This window comes from Triticum urartu, unplaced genomic scaffold (assembly GCF_003073215.2).
Source record: "Triticum urartu cultivar G1812 unplaced genomic scaffold, Tu2.1 TuUngrouped_contig_4420, whole genome shotgun sequence".
Taxonomy (NCBI): Eukaryota; Viridiplantae; Streptophyta; class Magnoliopsida; order Poales; family Poaceae; genus Triticum; species Triticum urartu.
In genome coordinates, this window is record NW_024115008.1 from 1 (window position 1) to 20,930 (window position 20,930).

General features: G+C 44.4%; 1 protein-coding gene and 1 pseudogene across 4 annotated transcripts; both read left to right on the plus strand.

The window, feature by feature from the left end:
- Positions 1–2,870: 2,870 nt before the first annotated feature.
- LOC125527797 (preprotein translocase subunit SCY2, chloroplastic-like) lies at positions 2,871–16,296 on the plus strand. 4 transcript variants are annotated; one of them, XM_048692306.1, is made up of 13 exons: positions 2,873–3,427; positions 3,553–3,641; positions 5,464–5,543; positions 5,649–5,738; positions 6,086–6,177; positions 7,588–7,671; positions 8,334–8,475; positions 12,644–12,763; positions 12,831–12,960; positions 13,880–14,003; positions 14,082–14,188; positions 15,471–15,606; positions 15,704–16,296. In XM_048692306.1, the coding sequence occupies exons 1-12, from the start codon at positions 2,986–2,988 to the stop codon at positions 15,558–15,560; spliced, it is 1,590 nt and encodes a 529-aa protein (XP_048548263.1). In that variant the 5' UTR covers positions 2,873–2,985; the 3' UTR covers positions 15,561–15,606; positions 15,704–16,296. The 4 variants fall into 4 exon arrangements, 3 of the variants coding, with proteins under 3 accessions (XP_048548264.1, XP_048548263.1, XP_048548266.1); XR_007292266.1 differs by lacking the exon at positions 14,082–14,188 and having other exon boundaries at positions 2,871–3,427; XM_048692307.1 differs by lacking the exons at positions 5,464–5,543; positions 6,086–6,177 and having other exon boundaries at positions 2,871–3,427; positions 3,600–3,641.
- A 2,793-nt stretch (positions 16,297–19,089) lies between these two features.
- LOC125527798 lies at positions 19,090–20,188 on the plus strand (annotated as a pseudogene).
- Positions 20,189–20,930: the final 742 nt, after the last annotated feature.

Here is a 20,930-nt window from a genome sequence, read left to right on the forward strand (position 1 = left end):
CCGCACCCGACCCGCCCCCCGGGGGGGAAAGGGGGCGGACAGGCGGGTCCGGGTGGCCCCTCGTGTGTGGACAAGCGTGTGAGATGTCGCATGTGCGCGTGGCACGGGCACCCACATGACGGTGCCCCCCGCGCGATCCCTCGGTTCGCCCGTCATGGACCTCCCAGTCGGGTTGCCCGGGTCCGTGCCATCCGGGCAGATCGGACAGCGCGGAGAGCACCCGAGAGCTCCTCGGAGCATGCCACCTAAAAACCAACGACGTAGAGGCCTCTTCTCCCTCGAAGGCCCCCAGAAGGCGGGTACTCTAGCATCCTTTATATGAGTAATGTGGAGAAGGTTTATCTTGCATCATCAAGAACTGTGATGGGGGTTGGATAGACACAAGCATTCGTGTTAGCACGCATGCTCCATGGGTATCCCACCTATTAGTTGCTAAGGATTGCTTGGTGTTTATGAAAGCGGATAGTAGGAGTGCACCACAACTAAATGATATTTTGAGTAACTATAGTATTGGTTCTGGACAGAGGATGAATAAACGGAAAAGCTCAATTTTCTTTAGCCCGAACTATGGGGCTTCGGCTAAGAGAAGGGTCAAGACGCCTTAAATATCCGGACGGAGGCATTGTCTAGGAAGTACCTTAGCCTACCGACCGTGGTGGGAGGTCAACGGAGCACCAATTTGAGCATATTCATGAAAGATCACGGTCTGGGGGTGCAAGGTGGTGTGAGACTTATGTCTTGTGTGATGAAAGAGGTTATCCTTAAAATTGTGGTTCAAGCACTTCCAACCTATTCTATTAGTTGCTTTAAACTCACGAAAGTCTTGTGCGAGAAATTAACGACATTCATACCCAAAAACTGGTGGGATGGATCACTGGACGGAAAGGTATGCATTGAAAGTCATGGGTGAATATGGCTTTTCCAAAGTCTAAAGGAAGGTTGGGCTTTCAGGATCTAGAACTATTCAATGATGCCATGTTAGCTATGCAGGCATGGCAACTCTTGGACAACACGCAAAGCTTATGCGTGCATGTACTGAAGGGGCACTATTACCCACATGGGGAGTTCCAAACGGTTCAACAACATGGTGAACTATCATGAGTGTGAGAAACATGCTTTAGAAAGGTCTTATTAGGCGAATTGGGGACGACTTGAAAGAAGAAGTATTTGGATTGTTGGGACCAACACCATGAAACCGATGGGAGGCTTAAGGAAAATTCATCTCAACTTGTGTCTGATTTGATCCAGGAAGAAATAGGATAATGAAACATTGAACATATAAGGGAGACTTTCCTTGTGCCTGATACTGATGCTATCCTTAATATGCCGAGATCAAGAGGAGCCAAGGAGGATATATGGGCATGTGCATGGGGGAAGAATGACATCTTTTCAGTACGATCGACGTACAGAGAAGTCATGGACGGTGGTATGAAAGAAAAGTTTCCAGTGGGCAACTCATGTGATGATACTGTTGTTTGGAAAGCCCCATGAAAACTAACGACACGTTTGGTTCGGTCGCTCGGTTTTCGATTCCTATGCTTTAAACAATCGTAGATGAAGTTTGGTTCGGGTATTACGTCTTCGGTAACAGTGCATTTTGATACACCGCTTCGCAGAGTTGAAAACAACCGAACGACAACTGATTAGAAAACCGAACCCAACCTCACGAACCAAACAAAGCTCGTATCTGGTAAAAAGAGATCAAAAGCAGTGCTTCATGATACGAAACCCATTACATTACCTGAGCAATAACCAAACCCATTGTAAATGTCTTACCAAGGATCAGAGTCTTTTGGTTGAGGGTGGTCAATAATATGCTACCCTGCTTTGGAGAATTAAACTGGTGACATATTAAGACCTAGGCTCACTGCCTGATGTGTTGTCATGAGCAGGAGAGTCCTTATCATAGCCTATTGTCATGTGATCATGCGAGACGTTTTTGGGAGGCTGCCCTGGTTCAGTTCAACATCAAAAGCATCCAAACTACACCCGTACACATGGTCAAAAGATATGCTGGATGTAAAGATGATCCCAAACATGACGAGGCAATCACGATCATGGTAATGTGGGCAATTTGGCATTCGCAAAATAAGTCCGCGCACGGTGAAGAGCAGTGGCCGCCGCACAAATCGATGATCATCATCGATGATATTGTGCGTGCCCTTGAGGTACCGGCACCTGAAATAACACAAGAAGGTGTAGTGCAGGTAAAGTGGAAACCGTCGAAAGATGGGTGGGTTGAGATCAATGCTGATGGAGCAACCGATTTAGGCCGATGGCGAGGGGGAATTGACTTTATTGGCAAAGACTACTCTGGAACCTTTGTGGCAGCGGCAGGAGCCAGATACGATGGTATTCTAGTTTCTAGCCCCTCTCACCGATAAGATACTTGCATGTTGAGATGCAGTGCTATTTGAACACAATAAAGGAATATTAAAGATACGCATGGAGACTGATTGTTAGGAGGTCTATACACTCTGAAATGATTGGTTTAGAATGTTCGAGTGCCTTTCAAGTGCTCCATGAAATTAGAGAGGTAGTTTCTTATTTTCAAGGTTTAACCTTTTACATGTTCGTAGGCAAACCAATGAGGCAGCTCATCGCATTGCGAGAGAAGTTTTGGATATTGATAACATTGTACACAACTATGATGTAATCCCTGACTTTCTGGATTGTGTGTTGTAATCTAATATGCCTTTGCCGATTGGATAAAGAGCGGAGAGTATATTCATATATTCATAAAAAGGAAAAAGGAAAAGGATGTTCAAGAAAAAAGAGAAAAAAAAAGAAAAAAAAAGGAATGTAGGAGCAACCGAGGGAGGCCGGCGACTCGGGGTTCGGGCAGAGTCGCCGTGTAAGTCCAGCGACCGAACGACCGCTCCGTAGTTGTTAGCGAGTCTGCATCGTTGGCTTTCCCAAACCTCCCGTCCCTGCGGATTGCGGCCGCGCGACGAGGCGGAGGCTCGTTCGCCGGCCACCACCGCCATGTCCTCCTCCCTCGCGCTCTCGCTCCCGCTCCCACCCCGGTGCGCGCTCCCCCTCCCGCCACCTCACCTCGCTCCCAAGCACCCATCTCTCCGCGCCAACCAGTGCCACCGCCTCGTTCGCACGCTCCCCCCGCCTCGCCGCCTCCTCCTCGCCCCTAGGGCTTCGTCGTACGCCGCATCCCCCGCCGAGCCGGCGCGTGAGGGTGGCGCGGGCGGGAAGAAGGCGCCCGGGGTCCGGAACAGGTTCCTGGACCTGGCGCGGCTCGGGGCCGTGGCGGAGGGCGCGGCGGAGGCCTTCTTCCGCAGCGAAATCCGGCGGCGGCTTGCCGTCACGGCCGTGCTCATCGTGCTCAGCCGCGTAGGCTACTTCGTCCCGCTTCCCGGGTTCGACCGCCGCCTCATCCCCGACTCCTATCTCAGCTTCGCCCCGCTCCCTGCAGGTACTACTGTCCCCTCCGGATTATCCCTTCCTGCTACCTGCACACGTGCTGAAGCGTGTAGGCATGTCACGGGATTTTAGCAAATGTCTTAAATTGCACTTTGCAATGCGCCTTCATCTATGCAGATGACCTCGTTGATTTTGCTTCTGAACTGAAGCTGTCGTTTTTCCAGCTGGGAATCAGTCATCAGATCTCAGCGTCGATTGTAATGCAGGTTAGATACTCTCTTCCTTTGTCCTGTCACGTGCTTTTGTTTTCTGATAGCAATACTCCAATGTCATTAGCCACATCAGAAATCTCATATGTATCGTTTTCTTTTTTGCCTACTCACTATTGCCGTTACACTGTTGTTTGAATTTACATTCATGCATCCCTACCAATTACCGTTTCATCAGAGCTGGTTTGTTTTGCTTGTTCAAGAGTTAGAACCTGACATATTTTGGGGTTCAACTAGGTTCAGATCCCATTAACCCCACTTTAAGGTCCCAAGTGGGAGCGGGCCAGTGCCGCATGAACCATCCGGCCATCCCACATAAGATGGTACATGGATGACTGCAGGTTAACGCACAACAGATGCAGAACTTGTGGATCAACCCGCTCGGTCACAACTAAGGCCACTTGTTCCGCGTGGTCTGTACGAACAGCCGAATCGACCCATTGCATGCTGCAGCTTCGACATTGAAGTCAAATCTGAACACAAGCGTGAACACATCAGCCTCTCTCCACTCTTATTGTGACATCATCTGTTGATGATGTGCGTCACCCCGATTGATTCATGTTCATATGCAACATCTAGACTGGTCTTAAGAAGTACCGAAATTGATTTATTGATACATGAGCGTCCCCATCAATTACCGTCTCTATCCTGGCATAGTGAGCTTAACTATGCGTATCTCTGTTTGTTAATCGACTGATTTCAATTAGGAGAAAGTTACTGTGTGTCCAATCTAGCATACTTTGCTGGAACACATAGCATACATACTAGACGGTGCCGCTTTGTGGGTTGCCGCAAATGCCCACATAACACATGTGGGACGGCATGGACAGAAGCGGCAGCCAGCTGTTAATCCCCCTTAAACCCTCAAGGCCTGAATCCCCAGCCAAAGATAATTTGCGACATATGTTATGCAGTGGCAAAGAAGTTTATTGTCGCAACCAAAATGAACACGACCAAAGGGTTTTATGCACCTGACCTCAACATGCCATGGACGATAACCAAATCCACACTTAAAATTCCAAACATAACAAAAGTTCAGGTTTTTGTATCTGTTAGGCTCCATTTCATCCATACAGAGCATAATTTCAACTTTTTTTGCCTTTAGTACACACCATTACAGCTGCACATAAGATAAGGTCAAGTAGCAGAGAGAAGCTGCATATGTTTGGTTCTTGCCCAAGCTTGCCCTACCAAATATTTGGCTAGCCAAAAAATTTATTAAGCTTTTGGTTGCCCATGAGTTGGTGTCAACATTGGCAAGAAAAATGAACTAGAGTGGGCAAAGAGCCATTGCCATGGCAAAACACTGGCAACCCTCCAAACAAAGAGGCCAAAATTTTGCCAGCGTGAGCTTTGGTGACCATCCGAAGTTCCAAACATACCCTTAGCACAATGGAGCAATAAAATGAGGTCTATTGTCATACAACTGGGGGCGTTTTGGTCTTAATTTTGGGCTGTCTAGGCCAAAAAGAGAATATCATGTATTCAGGCAACAGTGTGATTGCAACAGTGGCAAGTCTGAAAAGAAGAGCGTGAAATTGAGATTTAAGCTGTGGCTAGTGGCACAAGCAAGATGTTCCCTTTTTGGGGGGGACAAAGGAAGCTGGAATGTCTCCTAGACCTTAGTTTTCCATTTACAGAAAACCAGAATCCTTACAAACAACCACCAGTAGTTGTAACTATGACAATCAAGCCACTTAAAAGTGTACTTGGATAGCTTCAGAGTGTCTTTTGACTGTACTAGCTGAAGACAATTTTCATTCCAAGATATAACAACCCTTTATACTACTATTACAATAACAACTTGTGTCTGTTTTAGGTTCTTTGCCATGTTCTTCCATCACTTGAAAAGATTCGCAAGGAAGGATTAGACGGGCATGAGAAGATCAAAAGCTATATGTGTGTTTAGTTGCCTATCTTTAACAGCGAGATTGAATTTCTTTTGGGAACTGTTCCATTTTCTATATCTTCATCTAGTTTGAGCTCCTCCATCTTGATGTTCAGATGGTGGCTATCACTGGGTTTTGCAATTGTGGCTGCTTGTACTGTGTCATGCTATTCGCTGCAGTACTCCATATATGCAGCAAGTTACAGGTAAATTACCTTTTTTGCGTATATGATATTATACTTTGACTTCTGTTTTGCTCGTATCTGGCAAGCTTGCTGAAGTGCTCCACCATTGGCCACCTCATGCTTCTTCCTTTGGTTTTTCCTTTTCTTTTGCCATCCATTGATGGAAGATGGAGGCACTTTAAAATTAGAACTAGCACAAATGTATGCTTTTATCAGAGTTTGCATATAACTTATCATTTCATTTACGGCATGCCCTGAATCATTTGTAGAGTGATGAGACATTATAAGTTGTCATAATTTGATTGACCTGGAGGGATGCTTTTCTGTTCTCTCTGTTGCTCTATTTATTTTGCTTTCATCTGTCTCAGGGTTAAGCATGTCATATTAACAAGCTTTCTGCTTGTCCTCGGTGCAATGTCAACGACTTGGATCTGTGACACCATAACGGAATCTGGCTTTGGTAGTACTTTCATTTCGTTCATATTTTGTTTTAGCGCCATTTGCTGCATGAGTTGACTCTTTTGTGTTATTATGTTGTATTCCCTCTAAAGAAACATTAGAGTGTTTAGATCACTACTTTAGTGATCTAAATGCTCTTATATTTCCTTACGGAGGGAGTACTATTCAACATTCTGTCATGTACATGGTGCCCTTTGGAAGTCTTGAATGGTTATTCATAAGAGTCTGTTTTGAGTCACATTTTTCATATTACTAGTATAGTATTCCCTCCATTCACAAATCTAAGATGTTTTGGATATGGACTACATACGGACTGAAATGAGTGAACAAACACACTAAAACATGTCTATATACATCCGATTCACAGAAAAGTTAGAACATTTTATATTTGTGAATGGAGGGAGTACATATCTATGCATTGTATCCTTAAGTTCTGACCATTTGATTGTTGTTTTCGTCTGAATGAGATATTTTTGTTCTGCATACTGTTTGCACCAAATAAACTGAACCTCTACTGTATAGGCTGAATAGATACATCCTTTTGGGCAGTCTATGTGCAACAGCAGCAGCAGCAGTTTAGGTGTTGCAATCTGGCAGCTGTGGTCAGCATGTTATGTGGGCCTGCGGCCTTTGGTACAGTACCAATAGTCCAATGGAATGTCAACAAAAGTTAGTGCTGATGCTAGGTTGTTATGTTTGAGGTAAACACGATGGGAAATGATTGTATGGCATCTGTTATCTAGTACTAGCATGCTCAATTAGATTGCTTGCTAGGTATCTTCCTATTTAGGGATGAGAAGGCCCGCAAGTTGGATGTAGTAAGAATTATCAATGAGACCCAGTCCTCAAATCTCTCTCTCTCTCTCTCTCTCTCTACTCTAGTTTCTTTCCACCCTAGCGCGGGTCTGTTCTTCAAACCGTCGCAGTCGGTCTACTTTCTGTGATATTTATCCCTAACAGTATGTCTAACGGAAAAAAGGCATACTCATGTTGTGGAAGAGCTTCCCATTTTGGTCATTTTTTTTGTATGGGAGCGTCTGTTCATGACAGAAATAATTCCACACTTTGTTTCATTTTTCCTAACTTATTTGGGTCCCAACCAATGTAACTGCTGGTACTGCTGTTGCCGAGAAAAATAAAATAGTGATTTTGAATTGGGATTTGCTCTGTTCTAGTTCATGTGCTGATTACTCAACTGTGCAATGAGTAGGATTTCGCTATATATGAAAATCAATGAGTATTTCCTCCTGACTTGAAAAATAACATATGCGAAATCATTTCTGGAAATGTTTATGTGGATGATGTGGTGAGGTAAAACTTTACCATGTTTATTATCATCAAATAGCAGTGCATATCTTGTTATTGGCTAGCAATTTCATGCTTACTGCTTCTTGTGTATTTTGCCGTACAGGGCATGGCTCATCTTTGATTATCTGTGTTGGAATATTGACTGGTTACACAAATACACTACACAAGATGCTAACTCAATTTTCAGGTAATCCCTCCTAACTTGCTAAATGTTTGTTTATATGTTTCATTTATTAATTGAGTCTTCCGCGCAAGTTATAAACCTTAGAGACAGTGATTTGTATATTGCTGGACTGTATTTGTTACTTTTACGTGCCCTTTTTTCTTGCTTATTTTGGGGCTGCCTTTCATACTGGCAACAAAAAATCACGGCTGAAACCTTATTAAATTCTAATATTCCTTGGTAGATCAAATTATCATATATTCTGCCAAGATTACTGGAATAAATTAAAGAATTCCCTCAATTTATTCTTTTGGTTGTGTTTTAATTAATTAAGCTTAGGAAAATCTTATGTTGAAACTTGCACTTAAATTGTAGGGAATGTTGCCATATTGCCTCTTTTGTGATATCTTGGCAGTGACACTATCTTTTCTAACTACGCCATCAGATCTATCTCCTTAGCTCAACATAACATATTGTAGCTCATCCAGTATCATGTGTGCTGTGAACAGTTAGTGCCTATTTAATCTTGACATGTTTTATGTCAACATCGTGTTTATAACACAAAGTGCTTCAGTTGAACATTTGTGTCAGTTTGTATAGTAGAATATGCAGTAACTGATAGAGTGACGGTTCTGTTTCATATTGTTTTCTCTTATTTGAACAATTGAACTTGCCTTTCGGAGCAGGAAATGTGTGCACATCTTGGCCCTACATCTTGGGAGTAGCTGGGATCTTTATGATGGTTACCATGGGGGCAGTGTTGGTGACTGAAGGATGTAGGAAGATAAAGCTTCAGTACTATGGATTCAAGTTGGCTTCTATTGCAGGGTAATAAAGTAGTTTGATTCTGCATTAATTTTTGTTGAAGCACAATTTTGAATGCTGTTATTTGCGGCAATAAGACAATAACTTCGCAAAAACTCTCAGCTAACTTTGGAACATTATCTGCAAAATGGTTACCTATTAGTTTTTTCTTATGTTGCTTAACGCTGCACTTTCTTTTGAACTTGCAAAAATTATTATGTCACACTAGAGACTAGAATATTATGTGCGCAAGATGGAAATGGTTACCTGTTACTTATTAAGTTAGCATGCTTTGCTTATAATTGTATTTATTAAAAAAGGGTTGCATTGATGTATAAAGATTTGCTTATAATTGTATTTATTAAAAAAAGGGTTGCATTGCTTACATCATATATTGATCTTAGGATACGCATACGTGGCATTTAGCTCATGACTGCCGTCACCTCTCATCATGTCGTTGCCTAGGCTAAGCTGAATTCTTAAGTTAGTCTGCTGTACTACGGTCCAGGTCAAAGAAATGTTTTGCCAGGAGCTTTTTTTTTGGCCTTAACTGTCAGTTGTTTACGGAGGCAAGGAAGCTACTTCTATTACAAACTTTACAACAACAACAACAAAGCCTTTAGTCCCAAACAAGTTGGGGTAGGCTAGAGGTGAAACCCATATGATCTCGCAACCAACTCATGGCTCTGGCACGTGGATTGCAAGCTTCCACGCACCCCTGTCCATAGCTAGCTCTTTGGTGATACTCCAATCCTTCAGGTCTCTCTTAACGGACTCCTCCCATGTCAAATTCGGTCTACCCCGCCCTCTCTTGACATTCTCCGCCCGCTTTAGCCGCCCGCTAGGCACTGGAGCTTCTGGAGGCCTGCGTTGAATATGCCCAAACCATCTCAGACGATGTTGGACAAGCTTCTCTTCAATTGGTGCTACCCCAACTCTATCTCGTATATCATCATTCCGGACTCGATCCTTCCTCGTGTGGCCACACATCCATCTCAACATACGCATCTCCGCCACACCTAACTGTTGAACATGTCGCCTTTTAGTCGGCCAACACTCAGCGCCATACAACATTGCAGGCCGAACCGCCATCCTGTAGAACTTGCCTTTTAGCTTTTGTGGCACTCTCTTGTCATAGAGAATGCCAGAAGCTTGGCGCCACTTCATCTATCCGGCTTTGATTCGATGGTTCACATCTTCATCAATACCCCCATCCTCCTGCAGCATTGACCCCAAATACCGAAAGGTGTCCTTATGGGGTACCACCTCGCCATCAAGGCTAACCTCCTCCTCACACCTAGTAGTACTGAAACCGCACATCATGTACTCGGTTTTAGTTCTACTAAGCCTAAACCCTTTCGATTCCAAGGTTTGTCTCCATAACTCTAACTTCCTATTTACCCCCATCCGACTATCGTCAACTAGCACCACATCATCCGCAAAGAGCATACACCATGGGATATCTCCTTGGATATCCCTTGTGACCTCATTCATCACCAATGCAAAAAGATAAGGGCCCAAAGCTGACCCTTGATGCAGTCCTATCTTAATCGGGAAATCATCAGTGTCGACATCACTTGTTCAAACACTTGTCACAACATTATCGTACATGTCCTTGATGAGGGTAATGTACTTTGCTGGGACTTTGTGTTTCTCCAAGGCCCACCACATGACATTCCGCGGTATCTTATCATAGGCCTTCTCCAAGTCAATGAACACCATATGCAAGTCCTTCTTTTGCTCCCTATATCTCTCCATAAGTTGTCGTACCAAGAAAATGGCTTCCATGGTCGACCTCCCAGGCATGAAACCAAACTGATTTTTGGTCACGCTTGTCATTCTTCTTAAGCGGTGCTCAATGACTCTCTCCCATAGCTTCATTGTATGGCTCATTAGCTTAATTCCACGGTAATTAGTACAACTCTGAACATCTCCCTTGTTCTTGAAGATTGGTACTAATATACTCCGTCTCCATTCTTCTGGCATCTTGTTTGCCCGAAAAATGAGGTTGAAAAGCTTGGTTAGCCATACTATCGCTATTTCTCCGAGACCTTTCCACACCTCAATGGGGATACAATCAGGGCCCATCGCCTTGCCTCCTTACATCCTTGTTAAAGCCTCCTTGACCTCAGACTCCTGGATTCGCCGCACAAAACGCATGCTGGTCTCATGAAAGGACTCGTCCAGTTCAATGGTAGAACTCTCATTCTCCCCATTGAACAGCTTGTCGAAGTACTCCCGCCACCATCCATGCTTAATCTCCTCGTCCTTCACCAAGAGTTGGCCTGCTCCGTCCTTGATGCATTTGACTTGGCCAATATCCCTCGTCTTCCTCTCTCGGATCTTGGCCATCTTATAGATGTCCCTTTCGCCTTCCTTCGTGCCTAACCGTTGGTAGAGGTCCTCATATGTCCGACCCCCTGCTTCACCAACAGCTCGCTTTGCAGCCTTCTTCGCCATCTTGTACTTCTCTATGTTGTCTGCACTCCTATCCAGGTATAGGCGTCTAAAGCAATATTTCTTCTCTTTAATCGCCTTCTGGACATCATCATTCCACCACCAGGTATCCTTATCTTCGCTTCTCCTTCCCCTGGACACTCCAAACTCCTCCGAGGCCACCTTACAAATGCAAGTCGCCATCTTCATCCACACATTGTCCGCATCCCCTCCTTCCTCCCAAGGGCCCTCCTTAATGACCCTCTCCTTGAACACCTGAGCTACCTGCCCCTTGAGCTTCCACCACTTCGTTCTAGCGACTTTGGCATGCTTATCCCGCTGTACACGAATCCGAAAGCGGAAGTCAGCAACCACCAGCTTATGCTGGGGTACAACACTCTCTCCAGGTATCACCTTACAGTCTAGGCACGCACGCCTATCTTCTCTTCTCGAGAGGATGAAATCAATCTGGCTAGAGTGTTGGCCACTACTAAAAGTCACCAGATGTGATTCTCTCTTTCTAAAGAGGGTGTTAGCTACAATCATGTTGTAGGCTAGAGCAAAGCTTAAGACATCTTCTCCTACTTGATTCCTGATGCCATAGCCAAAGCCCCCATGCGCCCCCTCAAAACCTGTGTTAGATGTACCCACGTGGCCATTGAGGTCTCCTCCTATGAAGAGCTTCTCACCAATCGGTACACTCCTAACCATGTCTTCTAGGCCTTCCCAGAACTCCCTCTTGGTGTTCTCATTGTGGCCTACTTGCGAGGCATAAGCGCTGATAACATTGAGAACCAAGTCCTCAACTACCAGCTTGACCAGGATAATCCGGTCCCCACGTCTCTTGACGTCTACCACTCCATACTTGAGGCTCTTGTTGATCAAGATGCCTACACCATTTCTGTTTGCAGCCGTCCCCGTGTACCACAACTTGAAGCCGGTATCCTCCACCTCCTTCGCCTTCTGTCCTCTCCATTTGGTTTCTTGGACGCAAAGGATATCAACACCTCCCCTCACCGCTGCATCAACTAGCTCCCGAAGCTTCCCTGTCAGAGACCCTACGTTCCAGCTACCTAAGCGAAACCCCCTAGGCTCGGCTAGCTTCCTTACCCTTCGCACCCGTCGAGTCAAATGCGAAGACCCTTGCTCATTTTCCACTACATCCGGGCGCCGATGTAGCGCGCCACTAAGGATGCCACGACCCGATCCTCGCTCACTTGCCACCGTATCCGGATCAAGATACGGCGCGCCACCTGGGGGGTGACGGCCCGGCCCTTGCCCATTTTCCACCACACCCGGGTTCCGATGTGGCGCGTCGCTGAGAGGGTTACGCCCCAAAGAAAATCTTTTGGGTTTCATCTCCATAAGAGTGGCTGGGTTTTTACGTTGGCTCGCCAAGCCTATCACAACCCTCCTCCTTTACCCGGGCTTCGGGACCGGCTATGTTGAGACAACATAGGCGGAGTTACTTCTATTACAAACTTTCTTAATAAGAAATATTTTACATCACTCAGAAAACCACAGTGCTTCTTCGGTGTACTTTTAGCGTCTATACATTTTTGTTGTACTCTTCTACCAACTGTTTAGCTTGACAATGATGGTTACCAACAGAAATGGCTGGATGCATTTTGACCAACAGAAATTACTTGATGGTTACCATCACCTGTTCATCGAACGAAATTTTTGCTGATAGTAGATTTATGTTTTTAGAAACCTTATAATTTCCCTTCTATTTCCCTTTCCCATTCTTTTGTAGGAATGAAAACTCCCCAGTTACAGAGGTTGAGCCATATATCCCCTTCAATATAAACCCAACAGGGATGCAGCCTTTGCTTACAACCTCATACTTACTTGCTTTTCCAAGCATTATGGCCAGGTAATCCATTGTTTCCGTGTGTGTGCATGTTCACTTTTCCTTCAATTCTGATGTGGATTTTCTGCAGCATTTTTCGTTCGCCATTTTGGGAAAATTTGAAGGAAATTTTGAATCCAATGACTTCAGTTGGTGGTAGTCCTTGGATTTATTATTTGACCTATGCGTTTTTCGTCTTCGTCTTCAACATTTTTGACATTGTAAGTTTGTTTTAATCTTCATAACTCGTTTTTAACCAACATCCTGAATAACAGTAAGCAGTTAACGAGTGGCATTCCTACCTTGAAGTGCTATTGTGGAAACTGGCTTACCAATTATAGAAAGCACACACAACTAAACTGTCAGTTCTAAATATATTATAGTCCGGGAAGGGTTTAGTCATTGCTAGCTTGAACTTTTCAAATGATGGAAGGAACAAAGTGACCAATGTTGTTTCACCAAAACAACAAAAAATAACCTGCCAACACTACAACACACACAAGTGCGTGAAAATTATGAATATACTTTTTTCATTTCTATTTTTCACAAAATACAGTTATGCATCATGTCACACTAATGTATTGGTATGGACTTCTAAACTAAAAGGTAAAGACTCTCGCAACAGGGTTCATGTTTCTGTCTAGTTAGCTTTGGGCTGCTATAATGTGCACCCTCTTGAGACAGCCAAGAATTATTTTTCTTTTGGCTGCTATGAATACCTTTGTACTAACACTTAAAGTTATGCTAAACATTAAAATTTGCCTTCTCTGCGTGCACCTGCTTCGTGCTTGTGAAGATTGAATACTAGTGCATTTTGTTTCCCAGGATAAACCTATACCTTGATTATCTTGTTGTCATGATGTTGTATTACTGTTATAGTTGCCTGCTGTTCTATAATAGTTGCTTGCTATTAGTATATATGGAACCAAGTACTACCATACTGTAGCATTTAGGATGTTACTTTTATCAATTTTCACAAATTCTTATGATCTTCAATCTTAACTCTTATAAATTAGTAGTGGATGCTTGTTTTTTACATTTTTTAGGAGCATGATATCCTTATTTTAGATTCTGAGGCACACTTCCATTTGTACATGCGCTAACGAAATGGTACCTTAATCTACATACCATGCACCGCAGGCCAACTTGCCAAAAGAGATATCTGACTACCTGAATAAGATGAGTGCCAGAGTGCCAAAGATAAAACCTGGAAGAGCAACAGTGGATTATCTTACAAAGATACAAACATCGACACGTTTCTGGGGTAGGTTCACATGGTGAAACTTTTCGTTGGTTTTACCTCCTGCGCACATTTCATTTTGTCTATATCTATCCCTTGTAGGAGGTCTACTACTGAGCTTGCTGGCAACTTCCTCGTTATTACTTGACAGATATCTCAGACAAATAAATGAGGGGTTTTCTATAGGTTTCACATCAGTCTTGATTATTGTGAGTTCATCTCAAACAAATTCTTCATTATTGATATCTCGAAAAAATATAGTTGTGATTTGCAAGTTTATGTTGACTTCATCAGCTATTGCCTATTTTGTAAACATAGATTGTGTAGATATAATGGAGCTGAATCAGATCTAGGTAGCTGGATCTAAAATTCTAAATTCTAGAGGACTTCAAATTTAATGAAATCAAACTTGCTGAAGTGCTTGCAGGGATTTCAGATGATTTGCAGTTTTACAATACTAATGATGTCATGTTGTGTGCTACCATATATAACTATATAGATGCCACCCACTAACTATTTTGCTGTTTGTTTTGCTGCCTTTGGTAGAAAAAAAATAATGCATGTTCCTCTCTTCTTAATTCAAAATAACAATATTTAATGCATGTGGTGTTTTTGTTAAATGAGTATAGTTCCATCCACCAACATTGATTTTTCATCCTCTAGAAATTGGGACACTTCTGCTGTGTCCTGAAGCTTATTTTCTGAAAACAGATAATTGTTTATATGCTACTGAATTACTACCAGTTTATCATATGCCACTGGAAGATTCCCAATTCATTCTATACCAACCCACTTCCGAAACTTCACTATTTGCCACCACCATTAGTGTGATGTTTGTGTACTTCCATTAAGGGGTAAATAGATGTCAGTATTTTCACTTATAACTGCCTAATTGGCCATGATAAACAACTAATAGGCCTTGTCTGGTTCAGTGCTTCCCCATGGCTTCCTGTATGTGAGGCTTCACCTCTGTAAGGCACCCATGGTGGCAGTGGACTAGCACTCCTTAAGTGGCCAACGCAGCAGCAACACTGCTAAACCAGGAGACAATGGTCACTTTACTTACTTGACAGAAGTCATAACACCCACCCAGCTAACAGGGAAAGAAAAGAATGAAGAGATTATGGAAGTGAGTCATATACAATGGATAGTGTTTTTCAGTGGCCTTTGATGAAACTGGGCGTTTTTCAGTGGCCTTTGATGAAACTGGGCGTTTTTCAGTGATACATAAAGCAACTCCCAAAACTGGGGTATAGCTCAGCTCAAAATAAAATAAAAATTGGGGTCTAGCTGACAGGTACCATATAGTTAGCTACAGACCTAACAATATGTCAGAACCTTGAAGCATTACATTTGATCAAACTAAGCCTTGCAGAATTTCTACCACTGAGCCTCTGATTGTGAGCTGCTACATTAGATTTAACAGTGTGTTTTTTATTCAGTAATGGGCATTAGATACTAATTTTGGCCTGTATTATAATGATCATTCAGGTGGGCTCAATCATTGAACTTAGAAGGTCCTATCAAGCATATAATGTGATGCCAGCACTAAGCAAAGTTTTGAAGAGATATGGTGCTTAAGGTTATGCAAGCACATATGGTGGTGATGACGGTTCCATTCCTGCAGGTAGTTTCTCCACTCTGTTGCTATCTTTTATCAGGGTTTACAGGCTTACAACTTCGCTCTATATTGCAAACTTTTGAGTGAATATTGTTTTCAACAGCTTGAAGTACCTCACAAGCTGCTGTTGGTTTGGATTGGAATGATAGAGAATTGGTTCTGGATCGGTCTTCTTTGTCTTCAAGGCCATACTTGGACTAAAGAACCAATTAGGATACCCAACTGTTTTTTACTGAAGGATATCCAGTTGTTCTGGTTTTAGTACAGGGAGGATGAAGGAGCTGCGCCGTCGTGCCTTTGGGTGCACTGCAATGGTTGACGAATTGTCTCATTGCGGACCAACGAAAAAGGTTGGGTACCCCGTACCCGGTTCATCCTGTTCCTGTTGTACGTATATATTTCTAGCGTTTCATATCGCTGAACAGCTAATATGAAGGTAGATTGTAGTCGCCTCTGAAAGGCCGGACACAGATTGGTTGGGTAGTAACTGCTTCCAACATAGTATGAAGATATCGAATGTGACCTGCACTTCGGTGCGAAACAGTGTACTAACAAGATTTTGCTGTGTTTATGTATGACTGGAATCTCTTTGTAGGCGTAGTAGGGCAAGTTCGGTTGATGTAATAATTTGCTAATACCTGGCAATCCGGATTATGTTTTATATGACATTAACACGTGTACTTTTCCCTAAGAAAACACGTGTACTCCTCTCAATGATTTGAGTGATTCTGGTACTCGTATGATTGAAACCAGCATTGAAACAACCACAAAAGTGACGGCATGAATGAAAAGATTCCCAGGAAAGACGAAGATTGATGGTGTCAAAGCAAGGCCACCCTCCTACCCTTCTTGCCGGTGGCGCTCTTCTCTTCTCTACAGTGGGGGTGAATAGGTGATTGTTATGAAAGACTTTGAAACAGACAATGTCTTTGAAGTCGGGCAGTTGAAACAAAGCCTAAACAAAATACAACGGAAGGTAAGCTACACTAGCAATGTAACAGTCAAGGTATAGTACTGAGAAAGCATGAGGACAAGTAGCAGCTAGGTAGAACAGATCAAAATAGGAAGACAGTGTGAAGCTAAATATGCAATCAGAGTGAATGTCTTCATACAAGTATTCAACCAGAGCAGACAAACAATGACTTCACGAAGTTAAACAGAAAGGTAAGAGGTGAAGTGATAGAGCCAGTTGCCCGAAGAAGACAAGAATTTGGTAGACTAGTTTCAGCTGCTGTGACAACTGTATGTCTGGTTAGGGAGGTTGAGATTGAACTCAGAAGACCACGTTTTCACCTTATTCCTCTTGAGCTAATGTCACTTAGTCCTCGTCCAGTCCCTCGGGTAAGTCTTCAAGATAAACTTTAAACATTTCATAGACTTCGTTCACCGGCGATCCACAATGACTTTTGGATCCTCATAACGCGGTGCCTAACCGACTGGAAGATCACAGTCTTCAAGTGTAATAAGTTTTCAGATCACGCAAAACAGAAAGACTTCAGTGATGCCGAACACTCTTTGGGCTTTGGGTGTTTTGGGTTTTGTCCTCGCAAGGATTCTCTCTCAAAGGCTTTGGAGGTGAGTTACTCTCAAACGACAAAAGCCGTGTACTGAGCAGCCACCAATTTATGGTGGAAGGGGGTGGCTATTTATAGCCAAGGGATAACCCGACATGATTTGTCCGAAATGACCCTTGGTCATTGGGGAATCGACACGTGTCCAACGGTCAAACACACGCGACAGCTTGACTTGGGCTGCAAGCCAAGCTGACTCATCCAACTCAGGATAAGATTTTCTCTCATTTGTCTTCGCTTGAAAACATCGGATTTGGGTTGAGCATCACGTCAGTTTTCTGACTTTGTTCACTTGGACCCCACTTGACAGTTCGGTGGTTCCTATGACTCAAGAAAGAAGAAAATGAAACTATGAAAGAAACTATGTCTTCGCACTCCATTGTCTAAAAGCAAATGTCTTCACATGTCATTATCTTCGACACGTATGTCTTCGTGAACCATCAATGTCTTCAACGTCTTCATATATTTTTAGGGGTCATTTTTGATTGGTAAATCGAATCAATAGGGACTTCTATCCGTGTTCTCCAGTGCATCTCACAAACACATTAGTCCCTCCAACCAAGTTTACCGTTAATACTCCAAAACCAATTAGGGGTGGCACTAGATGAATACGAACAATATAAATTTCTTCATCTGAAGGTTGATTGAAGAATGAATTAACACACAAACAAATGAGCACGTGTATATAAACGCGACTTAAGAGATTCTTTGTGTGAAATTGGGTAATAGAAAGGGCGAGGAAGATAGGTATATAATGGACTGAATACTGAAGAAACAAGTGGACATGCAGTTTCAATGCTAAGTGCCCATCTGAATCTAAATACTAAATGCTAGTTTCAGATGTGGATAAATGATAATGAAGAACTAAATGAATAGGAACTAATAAATTAAGTTGATGATAAGCTAAGCTGCAGGGGAACAACATATGCTTGCGTGCTCGATTGTTGGCAGAATCCCAACATAACTATGGAAAGCAATCCACCACAAGTGACGTGTACCAGTCAGAACTAAACGAGCCAATTCCTCTAATCCTTCCGATCTATGGCAGAAGTGTAGATATCCCTTGTCAAATCTTCCTTCTTACAAACAACCAAGCAAATGAAGGGTAAATAGACTGAACCGCCAAATACTAAGAATGCGCTCACAAATGACGATTCAACCTGCAAAATCAACATTGACAAACAAACATGGTATCAAAGCAACAAACTAATTTCTTTCAACGTGGTTACGAAAATAATTAATTAGTTTTGGAGCATTCATCCAGTATTGACACACTCCTTTAGAAAAAGAAAAAGAGCAGCATAACAAACACAAACTGCGCGAAATGAAATTGGGGATGGGAATCAAAAGAGGGATAACCGATCGGGAACCACTTTAGCAGCATCCTTCATCTATCTCCCCCTCGGCCAGGCTCCATCTTCCCACTGCCACAACACGTAAATGTAGATAGCATTTGGGCAGAAAAATAAAGACAGACCGATTGGGAGAGAACATGAAGGGCATGAGCACACGTGATGTTGACGGAGGGAGAGGAAGAATAAGCGTCTGTCTCTGTCACCGCATCAATTTGGCAGAGGGAAAAGAAAAGAAGAAGCTCCGGTCGCCGCCGGAGACGGGCCCAACGGGTGAAGGCTGATGGCGAGCCCGGCAGGAGAGCTCTTCGTACCACCCTTTCCCCTACCTCCTGCCGTTGTAGGACAGCAGGCCTTCCTCCTCTCAGCGCTCACCGCTGTCCATGGAGCAAGCCCCTGCCACTCACGTGCACATCCATCTCAGCGTTACTTTGCAGCTACGTACACGTGGACGAATATGAGGCGAACGATCTCGACTCGGAACGTACGGGCCTTCCAACCCGAGTCGATTTCTTCAGGCCGGGCCTTCAAAAGGGGGGCTCACCGCCTCACCCCCAGGTACCCTCTTCACCGCAACACGAAGCTAAGCCCTCGACATCAAACGAGAGTAGTAATCCACGAGAGACGCAGCGAATCGACCAAAACGGGATGGCGAGCGTGGCGGCGTCGAAGAAGGCGGCGAACCGGCTGGTGGTGGAGGAGGCCACCACCAACGACGACAACTCCGTGTGCACCCTCCACCCCGCCACCATGGAGAAGCTCTCCATATTCAAAGGTGACGTCGTGCTGCTCAAGGGCAAGCGCCGCCACAACACGGTCTGCATGGCACTGCCCGATGACACCTGCGAGGGGCACAAGCTCGGGATCATTAATCAACAAGGTGGCCCGCTTCAACCTACGCGTGCGCATCGCCGACGTCGTGTCGGTGCACCTGTGCCACGACGCCAAGTTCGGCAGACGCGTGCACATCCCCCCCTTGGACGACACCATCGAGGGCATCGCGGAGAACCTGTTCGACGCCTACCTCAAGCCCTACTTCGTGGACGCCTACCGCCCGGTCCACAAGGGTGACCTCTTCCTTGTGCGTGGCGGCATGCGGAGCGTCGAGTTCAAGGTCATGGAGATCGACCCCGTGGTGGACTACTGCGTCGTGGGGCCCGACACGGAGATATTCTGCGAGGGCGACCCGGTCAAGCGGGAGGACGAGGAGAGGCTCGACGGCGTCGGCTACGGCAACGTGGGTGGCATGGGAAAACCGCTCACTCTGATCAGGAGCTCGTCGATCTGCCGCTCAGGCATCCGCAGATCTTCAAGAGCATTGGCGTCAAGCCTCCCAAGGGCATCCTCCTCTATGACCCTCCCGGGTCGGGCAAGACGCTGATCGCCAGCGCGGTCGCCAACGAGACCGGGGCCTTCTTCTTCCTCATCAACGGCCCGGAGATAATGTCCAAGATGGACGGAGAGAGTGAGAGCAACCTGAGGAAGGCCTTCGAAGAAGCCGAGAAGAACGTGCCCTCCATCATATTCATCGACGAGATCGACTCCATTGCTCCGAACAGGGAGAAGACTCTGTTGGGTGCTGGACAGCAACAATGCGCTACACAAATTCACCGACATGGCAAATATGCACACTACACAGCCCCTTCCACTTGTGATGAACTTTGAGGACAGATTCAACCAACAAGTAAGTAGCGAAATAACACAAACAACATGCACATGTGACACAGGATTTAACGTGAAAAAACCTCCTCAACTTGAGGAGTAAAAAACCACGGCTATGGACCGACCGGTCCACAAAACTTCACTATGAGAATGATGAGTACAAAGTCTTCTCTAGAACCTCTAGAGAGATTTACAACCACTCTTCATGTTGCCAACCGGCAACAGCAACAACAACCACAAGAAGCAAGATTTCAGCAAAGCAGAGTTTACACAGCTTCTGTACCCTTCAGTGTTTTGCAAACTGCTCTTAAACCACTGAACCAAACATCACCAAATTTGGCAGACACGTAGGCACATGAGTTCTTGACATCCCCTCCAAATTCAGCTCAATCGGACATCATTTGCCTACCCAAACTGTTCGTCTCTCAAAACTACTCTATTCTAAAACTATAGCAGTCAGAGCTGACAAAACCACTCTCAAATCTGATGCTTCACTAACCCAATACTCAAACCAGCTAACCAGATCAAAGTACTCAAAGTAAAGGAACGAGCTCACCAAGTTTGGGGTCAATCCAAGCACATTTGAGCCTCCAACCACCAGCTTGAACACTGTCTAGTCAGATGCAGCAAATCTGGACAGAACCTCTGCTTCTTCTTCTTCCTCTCTCTCAGGTTGTGTTTTCTCTTGTGTGCTCTCACTCTCACTCCCACGAATGGCAGCCGCCACCAGCAGGGGGGGAGGGGC

Excerpts from the sequence above, each read along its gene's own strand:
- LOC125527797 (XM_048692306.1), top strand. The coding sequence starts at position 2,986 with ATGTCCTCCTCCCTCGCGCTCTCGCTCCCGCTCCCACCCCGGTGCGCG. Across the intron at positions 6,178-7,587 it reads CATAACGGAATCTGGCTTTG|GGCATGGCTCATCTTTGATT; the intron begins GTAGTACTTTCA and ends TTTGCCGTACAG. Across the intron at positions 12,961-13,879 it reads TCTTCAACATTTTTGACATT|GCCAACTTGCCAAAAGAGAT; the intron begins GTAAGTTTGTTT and ends CATGCACCGCAG.